The sequence below is a fragment of the Dipodomys merriami genome, unplaced genomic scaffold (genome assembly GCF_024711535.1).
Source record: "Dipodomys merriami isolate MVZ:Mamm:240054 unplaced genomic scaffold, mDipMer1.0.p SCAF_5, whole genome shotgun sequence".
NCBI lineage: Eukaryota > Metazoa > Chordata > Mammalia > Rodentia > Heteromyidae > Dipodomys > Dipodomys merriami.
Genome location: NW_027206068.1, coordinates 672806 through 687257, shown reverse-complemented (window position 1 = coordinate 687257; position 14452 = coordinate 672806). Strand labels below are relative to the sequence as shown.

General features: G+C 42.6%; 1 protein-coding gene across 2 annotated transcripts in view; it reads left to right on the top strand.

The window, feature by feature from the left end:
- The window catches only part of Egfr (epidermal growth factor receptor), a 199349-nt gene that overhangs the window by 172581 nt on the left and 12316 nt on the right, over positions 1-14452 (top strand). For both annotated transcript variants that reach the window (XM_069995962.1, XM_069995961.1), the window contains exons 21-22: positions 10652-10807; positions 11937-12012. In XM_069995962.1, coding sequence (XP_069852063.1) covers positions 10652-10807; positions 11937-12012 — 232 coding nt within the window. The remainder of the gene's footprint in view (positions 1-10651; positions 10808-11936; positions 12013-14452) is intronic.

The window sequence follows — 14452 nt, the reverse complement described above, 5'->3', positions numbered from 1 at the left end:
AAGTCTGGGCAGGGTGTTGAAGGGCATGCCAGGGAGCAGCGGGCCCCCTAGGCCTGGTCCGCTTCTCAGGTCCAGTCATGATGGCAATTGTTTCTGACTCTGATGCATGAGGTAGGCTGAACTTGCCTCACCCATCTCCAAACAGATGTAGAAGGTGACTTTACAAAACAACTGACATATCTTCTTTCCTGGCAGCTGCCCATGACACCACAAGTCCAATTGTTTCTGTGAGCTCTGGACCAGGCTGAGGCTGGCTTGCTCTGATAACTTCGGAATTATTCCCTAAGATCTCCTCCCTGATTACCTAAGGCAATCTCTGTTACTCTGTTTTACTTTATTTGTAGCATTTATTGCTCCTTGGGAAGAACTGGTTTGTTCTTGAGTTTTGGGCCATCTGCCCCAACTGTGAGGTTAACCCTGAGCTATGTCCCACAGCTAGGTAGGGCTACTAATTAGAACCTGGACCCAGCTCTTCTGGATGCCCATTTTATCAGAGGGTGCCCAGAATTCTAGCATCTCTTTAAAATTATCTTGAGTTTAAATTCCTAATTCCACAGAAGTTGCTATTCATTGCACAAGATTTACGTAGCATGGGCAAGACCCGAGGTTCCATCCCTTGAAATTCAAAACAATTTTTAAAAACACTTTTATGTGGAGAGATGATCTTAATCGGTGTGAAACGTTGATACCACTCTTCTACCTTGAGAGGAAGACATTTAGGTAGATTTCTCTCAATATAAAATTGGCTTACTACCAGCCATTGGTGGCTCATTCCTATAATCCTAGCTGTTGAGGAAGCTAAGATCTGAAGATCAAGGTTGGAAGCCAGTCAAGACAGGAACATCGTTGAGACTCTTATTTCCAATTAATCACAGAAAAAGCTGGAAGTGGCACTGTGGCTCAAGTGGTAGAGTGCTAACTTTGAGCAAAAGGGAACCCAGGGACAGGGCCTAGGTCTAGAGTTCAAACCCCAGGACTGGCAAAAATAAGTATAATAAAATAAAACAAAATTGGTCTGCCAATTCAACACACAATAAAGTCAGATCTTGATTTCTGGCACTTGTAAGCTGGGTGAACCGGACAGATCTCGGCCCTTTTGTGTCTTGTCTATGGGGTGCATTCTGCCACCTGTCTTTCTGTGGGTAAGGATGAGAGTAGAAAGCCTCTGTGACACCTCCACACATGATACATATTGGGGAGTCACTGAATGTTTTGTTGCCTCCTTCAGCTGCACTAGATTAGTAGTGACTACATTCTAACTTGGAGCTCTGTCTTAATTTAGATCTGCATCTGTCATCTCATTTCAGAACAGCCTCTCCTGTCCCAGGTCCTCCTGACCCTGTATATGGACTTCTATGTCCTTTCTCCTTTACTGTCTTACTCTTATAGGCCCTGAGTGTGTCCCAAGATACTTCTCTACATTATATTATTCGCAATTCCAATGTGATATTTTAAACCGCTGTTGTGCCGTTATACTGTGCTTAGGTTTATTTTGATTTAAAGTTCATTACCTTATGGGCAGTTCATTCCCTGTCTGTGAGAGACTCATTTGTTAATTCATAAGGGAAACCTTATTCCTCTAGATTTGAATAGCCATGGTTATATCTGTCTCTGGAGATAAAAAGGAAAATCATGGTTTACCAATCTGTAAAGGGAGAACTTTGTTCCTGGGTTAGTGACAATATATCCGAGTACTAAACAGGTTTCTTTCTACAAGTTTAAAGTGAAACTACCCAGAAATACTTAGTGGCTAGACAGGAACAAAATTTCTGGTATTTTTCAAAGAGGGATTTATTAACTTATAAATGCCCTGTGTTGACTCACAAAGGCATAGACAGCTTGGAAGTTCCCTAGGTACTGGTGAAGAGCTGGCTACAGTTATGGAAGCTCATTATCCTGCTGAAAGGACTTTTTTAAAAAGCTATAATGATTACACCAAATAAAAAGACAGAAAAGATGGCTGGGAAGGTGGCTCAGTGGTAGAGTCCTTGCTTTGCATGCATGAGGCCCTGGGTTCGATTCCTCAGCACCACATAAGCAGAAAAATCCGGAAGTAGTACCATGGCTCAAGTGGTAGAGCACGAGCCTTGAGCTGAAGAGCTGAGGGGCAGTGCCCAGACCCAGAGTTCAGGCCCCACCACACAAAAAAAAAAAGACAGAAAAAAATAAAGAAAAAATAAAATAAAATAGAATTCACCTTTCGAGGAAACCAGGATGGAATTGGTAGACCATAAGAGAGGCACATCACATTTCCAAATGTGACAAAGATGGGTTTTGTTATCCACATGCAAAACTCAACCCCAGGAGCCTGTGGAGATAGAGCTTGCATATCAACGTGAAGGAATAAGTCTAAGAGCTCCTGAGACCTAAGCTTATAGAGAGCTTTCACTCAATAGGACTGAGTGAATTGCTTAAGAAAGCATATCTACACTTTCTTAGGCGCATAGGTAACTAGTAATCACCAAAATGTGTCAGATTGACAAAATAGAGCCATGAAGTGTCATCAGTTCAGTTTGGCAAACTACTCTGCCCTTAAACCTTTCAGTGCACACTCTTGCCAAGTCCTATAATAAATAAAGCTGTCAAGACTGTGATTCGCCAAACATTTTGGACAACAGAGCTTTTCGTAAGCTCTCACAGAATTCAGTTTTCAGACAAACCTCGATCTGGCTCTATAATACTATAATGAAACCTATAATGATAACTATGTAATGTTCTAAGGCCTTTACTTGTATACTAGTAAAGTATGCAAGACAGCTGATGGGATTTGGGGCTCTAATAGGACTGATTTATGGTGGTCATTGTCTACCATAATTCTATAAACACCAAACTACAACTAGCTCAGTCTATGTGATAATGCTTAAGAGGATTTTTTTTTTGTCGGTTGTGGGGTTTGAACTCTGGGCCTGAGTGCTATCCCTCAGCTTTTCAGCTCAAGGCTAACACTCTACCACTTGAGGCACAATGCCAGGATAAACTATTTAAAAAAATAAATCAGTTCAGGAATGGGAAGGTGGCTCAGTAGTAGAGCTCTTGCCTTGCATGCATGTAGGCCCTGGGTTCGATTCCTCAGCACCACTTAAGCAGAAAAAGCCAGAAGTGGCGCTGTAGCTCAAATAGTAGAGTACTACCCTTGAGCTGAAGAGCTGAGGGACAGTGCCCAGGCCAATTTCAGGCCCCATGACTGACAAAAATAAATAGATAGATAGATAGATAGATAGATAGATAGATAGATAGATAGATAGATAGATAGATAGATAGATCAGTTCAAATGATTCATTTTTCAAATACACAGGATACTAAATCTGGTCCAAGTTCATTTGAAACAGGTGTTTTCTTCAATCATACCTTGATAAAAAGTGTCAGTGTATGTGTGCTGCCGGGAGCAGTAGGGATGGGTTGAGTCATGTCCAGACAAGGAGAAGGTGATTCCACTCTGATGTAGCCAGAACATTCCAGACTACTTATGCTTACTTCTACCTATGAGTATTATAGGAACCAGATTGTCAACTTACACAGTAGTCTTTCTTTACCTGAGGGGATGCTGTCCAAAACCCCCAATGTATGCTGGAAATAATACCAAACCCCATCTACACTGTATTTTTCCTACACATACCTATGGTAAAATTAAGCTTAGTTAATTAGATACAATATGACATTAATAATAATAATATTTTTAAAAAGTTATAACAACACACTGTAATAAAGGTGATATATATGCACATGGACTCTCTCAGTATTATATTCTTCTATTTGCAAGTGTTCTTTCCTTTGCTTTAGGTCTTTACAACTTAAAACTTGTGAAGTGTTTATATCTCGAGTCCTCAATTATTTTTTTTTGGATTGTAGCTTATTGAAAATAGCCAAAGCATAGAATGTGAAGCATGGATAAAGAAATGCTACTGTCATGCATCCAAATCATAATAGAGCAGCGGGAATGTAAGAGGACTTGGAACAGAGCCACCATCTCTTTGTTTTAGATAGGAATACTAGAAGAGACCTTAATTCATTCTAATTACCATCAAAAACCTGACTTCCTATTTAGGCTTCAGTGGCTTCACCAGAATGGAAGGCTAAGGGGGCACATCACTGATCCAATGCCCATATATTTATGTTACTTGAATTATTTTTTAATTTATTCTTATACTATTCTAATAAAGGATTAGAGCCAAACTTTAATCATCAACTTAAAAACCAACATTCTATAGAACTGTATGTAACAAAAAAGCCAAAAGTTGTATAAAACAACTTGAAAGATACTCGTGAACTTTTAGATATCTTTCTGAGTTACTTCTTTGGGCATGTATGTCCCTATGTTAAACATCATGTGAAATATTCAAAAGGAAGGCAGGATTTCTTACCTACTCAGTTTTGCCAGTGAGTGAGAGAGATCTGCACAAAGCCATGCATACAGCAGGGTGAACAGCAGATCTGAGCAGAAGCAAGGAGGACCAGCTTTTCCAAAGGACCCTGTCTGTAACAGTGTGGACCAGATCTGTGGCCAAGACCAGGTGCTGGATGAGACTCTGGAAAAACAGTGATGAACTTGCCTGACTGGCCCTCCGCTGGGAAGCCAAGGGCCCTGCACATCAAGCAGTGCAGTGGCTATGAGTGACAGATACTTACCCTGTCCCGGTGAGTCAACAAGAGGGAAGATGGAGAGCTCCCCAGTGACCCAGTGAATGAAAGCACTCAGGAGAGAAGAAACAGACCAAGCTCAGGACTTAGGGATACCTCAAGGAGCAAAGAGGAGCTGCAAGAGAGACTGAGTGTGGGGAGAGATTCTGAAGGACCAAGAAGATGGCACAAGCTCAAGCTCATCATCACTAGGCAGGAATTTGTTCATTACCAGAGTTTTGTTTTGTTTCACTTTTGTTTTTGTTTTTTGTTGGTTGTTTTTTGGAGGCTTGAATTTGTCTTTTTGCTCAAAACCAATGCTCTGCCACTTGAGCCACACCTCCACTTCTGGATTTTTGTTGTTAGTTGGAGTTAAGAAGCTCGCTGGTTTGTTTGCCTGAGCTGGCTTAGAATTGTGATCCTTAGAGCTCAGCCTCCTGAGTAGCTAGATTTACAAGCATGAGCCACCAACACCAGCTATCATCCTCAGACTTTTTAAGGAAGTATAGCAGAAGTTCACATGAGACAAGATAGTAGCCTCATTCAAGGTCATGGCAAAGATGATCAAAAAGAGAGAACGGTGGCATTCAGGAGAAAATGCAGACAATCACTAGCACCTAGGGAGGACTCTTTGCTGAGTGTTATCCAGGTGCCATGTACATTGGTGTGTAGGTCCCTGAGTACTTCATATGAATTAACTCATTACTTCTATAGATGGGGAGACTGAGGCATGGGGCCTGTAAGTAACATACCAAAGTCTCAAGACAGGAAGCATCAAAATCAGGATTTGACAGCAGGCAACACTGCTCACTCTTGGCCTGCTCTATGCCATAGCTTAAGTGAACGCTTACAGCCAGCATTTCTCCCTGATGGCAGAGTATTATGCCAGAGCTACACCATCTGAGTTTGTGAATAAGAAAGTATGACATTTTCCTATCTCTTCCAGGGGTTGGGACTCAATGGTGGGTAAGCCAATGGACCCCATTCGTACTTCCGGTCACGCATCATACTGCCTGCCATTTCCAGGCTAGCTAATTCTGTGCTCACTGGGGATTTTCCACATGGTAGTTTATAAAACAGAAGAAAAATGGGTCTTGTTCCAGGCTCTGTTTCTGAACTCCACCCAAGACTTGTAGGATGCAAACAGCCCTTGGGAAAACAGTCTTTAAAGGTCACACCCCCTCACCCCACCCCCAGTCCTTTCTTGTTTCATAGGTTACTGGGCCAGAAAAAAGCTTTGATATCCTTGTGAAGCACATCCCTAGGCCTGTCTTTTGGATATTAAAGTTCCAGTGTAGCTCTTCAAATTTCCCTTTAAAACGTCAGTATTTCAACATTCATTCTAGTTGTCCTGTCATCCTTTTAAACAATAAATAAACACAGTAGATTCAATTAAAGTGAGAAGAAATCAGGAAATGACTTCCCAAGGGACCCCACAGAGGGGAGGGGGGGCGCGACTGGGGGGGGTGTTCAACTGCTGATATTACTTCCTGTGGGCCTCTGTTTAGATTCTAAGAGTTTATAAGTAATATCACAGCTCTTATCTGGAGACTGGTTAAAATATAACTCCACTGAAACAGAGATAACCTTCCAAACTACTTCAAGAGTGTGGGACAGGGACCCATGGATGGAATTTTATCTCAGTTCAAATGGGTCTAATCTCTTTGTTCCTGATTTCAGACCCTCTGGCCGATGACTTGGTGTGCCAGCATCTGTGGGAGTTCTTCTCTGGCTTTCCCAGGGTTCTCCAAAGACTGCTGTTCTGAGGAAAACTCAGGGCGGTAATGAAGTTGAGCTGTTGCTTTAAATCCCAGAGCCTGAGTTGCAGGGAGGGCAGGCAGAGCTCAGTTGGATTTATTACATTCATACAATGACACGGCTTACTCTGAGGCAGTAGGCCAAGCTGCTAAAGGGTTTTTTTTTGTTTTTGTTTTTGGTAACCCAAGCAGCTTCTGCCCAGCAGAAGGCCAAAGCAGGGGAGTTAAGGGTACAGTCCCTATCATCCTCTACGATCTGAGGACTTCTCTGAGAAGCCTCCAATCTCCAGCCTCTGAACTCTGGCAGGTACTGGATGGAGAGGTGTTTCTTTGCATGGATATATTGGGAATGGCTGGTACATCCTCTGTGCATAAAATCAGCCACTATTATTATAATTCATTCATTTGGTCCCTCAATTATTTTTCAACAAATTATCAAAACATGTACCAAATCCTTTTTTAATCATTTAAAAAACCAAATGAAAGGGCTGGGAAGGTGGCTCAGTGGTAGAATGCTTGCTTTGCATGTATCAGGCCCTGGGGTTCTATCCCTCAGCACCACATAAGCAAAAAGAAATAAGCCTGAAGTGGCGCTGTGGCTCAAGTGGTAGAGTGCTAGCCTTGAGCTGAAGAGCTGAGGGACAGCGCCCAGGCCCAGAGTTCAGGCCCCATGACAGGACCCCCCCAAAAAAAATGAAAGTTAGTACTGAAGACCAAATGAAATTAGAAATGTTCTATGAAGTCCTGCTTGTGAGCTTAATGAAGAGACAAAGAAAAAAATAACAAAGGAAGAAAGGAAGGAGTTGATAGCTGACTGACTGGTCAAGGGATTGATGTGTGACGTGTTACTATAGGTTTGTGCTCCTGAAGAGAAAAGATGAATGAGAGGAGAGGAAATGAATGAATGAGGAGAGAGGAAAGGAGACAGCAAGGATAAGAGAGAGAAGGAAAGGGATGGAGAAGAAAAAATAGAGAGAAGCCATGAGCTAATACAGCTGGAATGCAGAGGTTAGGTCTACCCAGGCAAAAAGCCAAGCATAATCAACCCTTTTCAATCAGGGAGGAGTTCGTCACATTTTAATGAATAGAGGCCTTGCTCTTTTATAATAAAAGGCAGGGATACCAAATCACAGAATACAGCCACCATGTCTTAAATCAAAGGGGAAACAGGGGCTAAGAAAGAGCCAGCCTTTAAAGACAGATTGTAAGAGAGACTGGGAAGGGAGTGGGACTGTGGGGGGGCTGGGGGAATGAGCCCTGTATTTGTTAGCATTTTCTCAGCTTCTTCTCTTTCCACACCCATCCCATCCCTAAATAATAATTCCTTACTTGGAAGGCTATATACCAAAAGAAACCCTTAGTTTCTTCTTGAATAGACGTGAGTCCAAGTAATCTTTATTTCCTGGCACACTGGAAATCTTGAGAAGCATTAAAATTGAGCAGAGATCACCAGGTGCTGGTGGCTCATGCCTGGAATGCTAGCTACTCAAGGAGGCTGAGATCTGAGGCTTGCAGTTCAAAGTCAGCCTGAGCAGGAAAGTTCATGAGACTCATCTCCAATAAACCACCAGAAAACTGAAGGGCACTGTGGCTCAAGTGGTAGAGCACTAGCTTTGAGCTGAAGAGCTGAGGGACACAGAATTCAAGACTCTTGACTGACCAAAAAAAAAAAAAAGCATCTTTAACATTTAAGAGCTTTTTAAGTAATAAAAAGGGGAAAGGAAATAGGTATTCTATATGGACATTAGACATGGAAAGCAATTAATTTGTTTTTGCCAAGAAGAGGAAAACATTATAGCTGTCAAAATGACCCTCAGCCTGGCACTGGTAGCTCATGCTTGTAATCCTAGCTACTCAGGATACTGAGACCTAAAGATTATAGTTCAAAACCAACCTGTGCAGAAACAGTCCATAAGACTCTTATCTCCAATTAAAATATCAAAAACACAGAAGTGGAACTATGGCTCAATTGGTAGAGCACTAGCCTTGAGCACAAAAGCTCAGGGACAGCTCCCAGGCCCTGAGTGCAAGCCCCAAGACAGGCACACATGCATGTATGTGAACACACACACACACACACACACACACACACACACACACACACACACACACAATGACACTCAAAAACTAATTTCCAACAGCAGCTTTGTGAGATTCTACTTTCATAGATAAGACCTTCATAGCGTATTTGTAATTTTACTTTAATAATGTAAGCCTATAATATTTACCTGTTGTCTATACAAAAAGAATCAAAGCATTAGCCAGAATATTTGGGAAACTGTCCTTTTCTACAAGTAACGAGTACATTATAGTGATATTCCCTCCATAGCGACAAAACCTGAAAGCAAAACAGAATTGGTTAAACCTACACATTTCCATTTGGTGCACTTTGGCAAGTTCTTCTGTGTTCATGAGTGTCAGCCCTAAAAGAATTCAGAAACGTATCCCACTCTCCTGGTTCAGAAAGAAAGATTCATTTGTAAGTAAGTAGGAGAAAATGGAGAAGGAGGTACAAAAGACTGTGGCAGATGTGACCCTGGCTCAGCTTCCCCTACCTGCCTGCCTAGCCCTGGAGAAGATGGGGCTGGCTGCCAAGATGCAACTGGGTAAAGCCCAAGGGAGCTTGGCCTAGCTTGGCCAGCCCAGAGCAAGCAGAATCAGAAGTCAGCCAGCAAGGACAGAGAAACCTGTGACAAGGAGACCAGACTATTATAGGCAAGGATAATATTTTTAAGAATTCACTGTTCCTTGGATACTATGCCAGCAGAATGCCAAATATGCCTTCTTTCTCATTGTTACAGTGGAGATTCTCATTATTATATAAAGTTGTGGAGGTAGCCAGGGAGATGGTAGGGACATCACCTTATAAAACCATACACAATATGCATATGGTACTGATTTTTTTATAAAAATAACAAACATCCAGGAGCCAATGGCTCACATTTATAATGCTAGCTACTCAGGAGGATGAGATCTGAAGATTGCAGTTCAAAGCCAGCCTGGGCAGGAAAGCCCATGACTCTTATCTCCAATTAACTACCAGAAAACCACAAGTGGCCCTGTGGCTCAACATAGTAGAACACTAGCCTTGAAAGAAAAAAGCTCAGGGACAGTACCTAGGCCCTGAATCAAGCCCCATTACTGACAAAAATAAATAAATAGGGGGCTGGGAAATGGCTCAGTGGTAGAGCGCTTGCCTTGCATGCCTGAGGCCCTGGGTTCGATTCCCCAGCACCACATAAGCAAAAAGAAATAAGTTGGAAGTAGCGCTATGGCTCAAGTGGTAGAGCGCTAGCCTTGAGCTGAAGAGCTGAGGGACAACGCCCAGGCCCAGAGTTCAGGCCCCATGATAGGTCCCAAAAAAAAAAAAAAAGAAAAAAAAAGTAAATAAATAAATAACTATATAACATCAGAAAGAAAAACTAAGCAAAATGTTCTTTGTGGGAAGTGACTCATCTAAGATAATCTAGAAAGATATAATGAGAGTGTACCTTAAATCCACCATGAAACACTGCTTTGCCAGACTCTGGTGAGGTTGGCATTATTATGTAGATATCGTATGGGAAAGGCAAAGCCTGGCAGATGACACTGGAAAATTCCAGCAAGCACCAATCCCTGGTCTGTGCCTAGCATCTGAGCTCTTGCTCTGTCACTGGTCCCTTTTCCTTGTGCAGAGTATCTGGAAGGAGAATTCCATGATCCACAGTTAGCTACAGCTCCCTGTACTTATCTTTTTATCCCTTCATTGGATGTGTGTGTGTGTGTGTGTGTGTGTGTGTGTGTGTGTGTGTGTGTGTGTGTGTGTGTGTGTGTGTGTGTGTGTGTGTGTGTGTGTGTGTGTGTGTGAACTCAGGGCCTTATACTCTCATTGGGATTTTTTGCTCAAGGCTAGCACTTTATCACTTGAGCCACACCTCTACTTCTGGCTTATGTGTGGCTAATTGAGAATAAAGAATCTCATGGACTTTCTGCACAAGATAGCTTTGAACTGTGATCCTCGGATCTCAACCTCCTGAGGAGCTAGGATTACAGGTGTGAGCCACCAATGCCCTGGCTCAATCACTACTTAATATTGGTTACCCTCTACAAGTTAATGTGTCCATTAAGTGAAATACAAGGATAGCCTCAGCATGGTCCTTGACATCAATAAGTGCAACAGGAGAGCTTTGTATGGACTAGACAACAAGTTCAAGTTCATGAGTACTATCCATCTTCTCATGACAATGGGAGTCTCCCAAGCAATTCACTTTCTCACTTTGGGGTCCTATCTATTTCAGGGTATGAACTATCTAGAAGACCGGCGCTTGGTACATCGTGACCTGGCAGCCAGGAATGTCCTGGTGAAGACACCACAGCATGTCAAGATCACAGATTTTGGGCTGGCCAAACTGCTTGGTGCTGATGAGAAAGAATACCATGCAGAAGGAGGCAAAGTAAGGCACTGACTACAGTTCAGGGAACAACCGTTTTCCTGACAAGAGACCAGATTCTGTACTTCTTTGCTGTAGTTCCTAACTGATACAGGGGGCATTTACCAAACATTCAGGGTATAGTTACAGCAGCTGCCGCCACTTCCAGGGTCTAACCAGAGTATTCTTTAGCTTTGGGACTGGGATTTGCTATGTGTGTGAGAATAGAGATGCCTTTTTGTTTGTTTGTTTTTGTTTTGTGCTTGATCTCAAGGCCTGAGCACTTCCCCTTAGCTTTTTCACTCAAGGCTGGTACTCTACCACTTGAGCCATGGCTTCCATTTCCAGCTTTTGGTTGGTTAATTGCAAATAAGAATCTCGTAGACTTTTCTGGTTAGGCTGGCTTCAAACCTTGAGCCTCAGCTCTCAGCTTCCTGAGTAACCAGAATTACAGGCATGAGCTATTTCTCTGCTGGGAAATACATTCAAAAGCCAAATATTGTCAATTTCATCTCCAGGTAGTAGCTAGCAGAAATTAGGTCTCAACCTTCCCCTCTGGGATTTAAGCACCCTTCAGAAAAACAGCTGGAGAATCTCATGGTTGATTTGATAACACAGTGCTCAGATATACTAAAAGCTCCCTATGATGTTATGGTAATTCTCTGGGGTTTCTGTGTCTCCTCTGGCAGTGAGGGGAACTTCTCGATCTCTGGCTTAGAGTTTCCCAGCACACTTATACTGCAGTGACAGGTGCATGGCCCAGTTAGGCTTTCAGTATGCCTTCTGCTGCACCTCAGTTTCACACTGGCCTGTTTGGTTCCAAGCAGCCATCAACCCTATGACTTTAATCCCTGAAAACACACTCAAATACTGGGATGCTAAAGCCACTGAACGGAAAGGGCTTTCAGCTTACCAGACAACTACGTGGTCCAAAAGGCCCAGTCCAGGTGTTCATAAAGCAGATTCTGGGGCCTCCCAGTACAAGCCTGCTCTCTGGTAGATTTCTAATCCCTTGCAAGTAGGAACCACCCCTCAGCCTGAAGCCAGGGCAGGAAGGATCACAGTCATTTGTAATTGTCCTTAGAGGGATTTAATTATTTTGAACAGGGGGAAGCTAAATAGTTGTCATTGCTTTTTCTCTCCCTATCCCAAGGTGCCTATCAAGTGGATGGCTTTGGAATCAATTTTACACCGGATTTATACCCACCAAAGTGATGTCTGGAGCTACGGTGAGTTTAAATCTTGATGTTAATGAATTTGTACTGAAGCTAAGCAAGCATTTATTATTGGTTAATTTACATTACATGCTCTGACAAGCAAGTCTTTTCTTTCAAGACAATGGCTAACAATAATGTAATATTTGCTGCCTGTCTACTATACTGAGAAAATCCAGTATAAGAAATTGAGCCTGACTACCATACTAAATATTACTAAAGAAATTTTTCAACTTGGTGTGGCAGATAGAGGTTATGGGAAGAAGGTTGAACTGGAATTCGGGACATGTCTCTGCCTGTGAAATCAAACCAAGCATGAATTCTTGCTATGACTTTGAAGTGAACACAAGAGAGATAACAAAGATGGCTTCATAGAACAATTTCCCAGTAGGTTTTCTGGTGAACTGACTCCATGGCTAATATTTCCTGTAATGCTTGGTGGCCTCTGTATATTAGAGAAGTGGCTAGACTCAGAGTGACTGTGAGGATGGCTGCAGGAAGAAAATATAATAAGGTAAATAGCAGGGTGCCGGTGGCTCACACCTGTAATCCTAGCTGCTCAGGAGGCTGAGATCTAAGGATTGCAGTTCAAAGCCAACCCAAGCAGGAAAGTTTGTGAGACTCTTATCTCCAATTAATCATTAGAAAACCAGAAGTGGTGCTGTGGTTCAATGTGGTAGAGTGCTAGCCTTGAGTAAAAATGCTCAGGGATAGAGCCCAGACCTTGAGTTCAAGCCCCACAACCAAAATAATAATAATAATAATAATAATAATAATAATAGAAATAGTTACTGCCTCTTGCTCTAAAAAGGACTATCATATCATGAGATGACTGTTTTCCCCCCTGAATCTCAATGCAACCAGACCCAGGGTAGTCTCATCCTCACAAAATGTCCCCTATTCCTAAACCTGCATCTCATGTCCATGTTCTTTCCCTGTTAAGAAATGTTCACTGTTACATGTCCTTTTCTGCTGTGCTGGGCAGTCAGCCTATATGGCCATATTTCATCCTCAAGTTTCAACCAGAAAAGTTGGAAAATATTTGCGATTATCCTCAGTCATCTCCTACAATAGGAGTGATAGAAAGTGGAAGAAGGGCACCTAACCTCCCTGGGAAATTTGAATTTGAGGAGAGCAAAATTGACAAAAAGAAAAATTATTCAGATCATCCATTTGTCTCAAGAATATATATATTATATGCATTTCATGGGTCTTTATTTTTTTTCGGATGGATGTATACCTAAAAGCTGAGCATCCTCAATTAATGACACAGAGTGAAATAAATATATTCTTCCATATTACTTCCAGTCATTTTCAACATGTGTCAGTTCTCCAAGAGCTGGAGCTCCTGGGTACTGCAAGTAGTCATGAAAGTGTGGTCCCTGGCTTTCCCTGTGGGCAGAATGACAATACCACTGGTCTTGTCCTTTCCCATTCTTCACCCATCTTTTCCTCTCCTAAAGTGTACTGAGCTTTCACTTCACTGCTTTGCACCTTTCTTTGCTTTTCTAATAGCTTTCAAATAAAATCTGCTCTTCTAACCATGGCTAACAAGATTATTAACCATCTGGCCTGCCACCTTTCCAATAATACCATGTGATCCTGGCCCTCATTCTCCAGACTCTGACCAGCCAGAATATACCAACCCACACTTCACGTCTTAAAACAGACACGGTTACTCTACTCTTTAGCTTCTGAACAAGGCAAAACATTCATTTTAATAAATTTTGATCATAGTATGTTTCAATCAAGATTTGAGGAAAGAGAAAGAGTTCATACCATTTCTAGTCCCTTCATATTCCATCACACATTATAGGTGCTCACCATTCTGCCATCCCCAAAGAACTCAGTGTGCACATATAGAAGTCTAAGCTGGGTGCTGGTGGCTCACACCTGTACTCCTAGCTACTCAGGAAGCTGAGATCTAAGGATTGCAATTCAAACCCAGCCCCACCAGGAAAATGGGAGACTCTTATCTCCCATTCACCACCAGAAAATTGGAAGTGGTGTTGTGCCTCAAAGTGGTAGAGTGCTAGCCTTGAGCAAAAGAGCTCAGTGCCTAGGCCCAGAATTCAAGCCCCACAACCAAGAAGGGGAGGGGAGAGGGAGAGGGAAGGGGGAGGAAAGAAGGAGAAGAAGAAGAAGAAGAAAGAGGAGGAGGAGGAGGAGAGGGAGAGGGAAGGGGGAGGAAAGAAGAAGAAGAAGAAGAAGAAGGAGAAGGAAAAGGAGAAGGAGAAGGAGAAGGAGAAGAAAGAAGAAGAAGAAGAAGAGGGAGAGGGAGACGGAAGGGGGAGGAAAGAAGGAGAAGAAGAAGAAGGAGGAGGAGGAGGAGGAGGAGGAGAAGGAGGAGGAGGAGGAGGAGGAGGAGAAGGAGAAGGAGAAGAAGAGGAAGAAGAAGAAGAGGAAGAAGAGGAGGAGAGGAGGAGGAGGAGAGGAGGAAGAGGAGGAGGAGGAG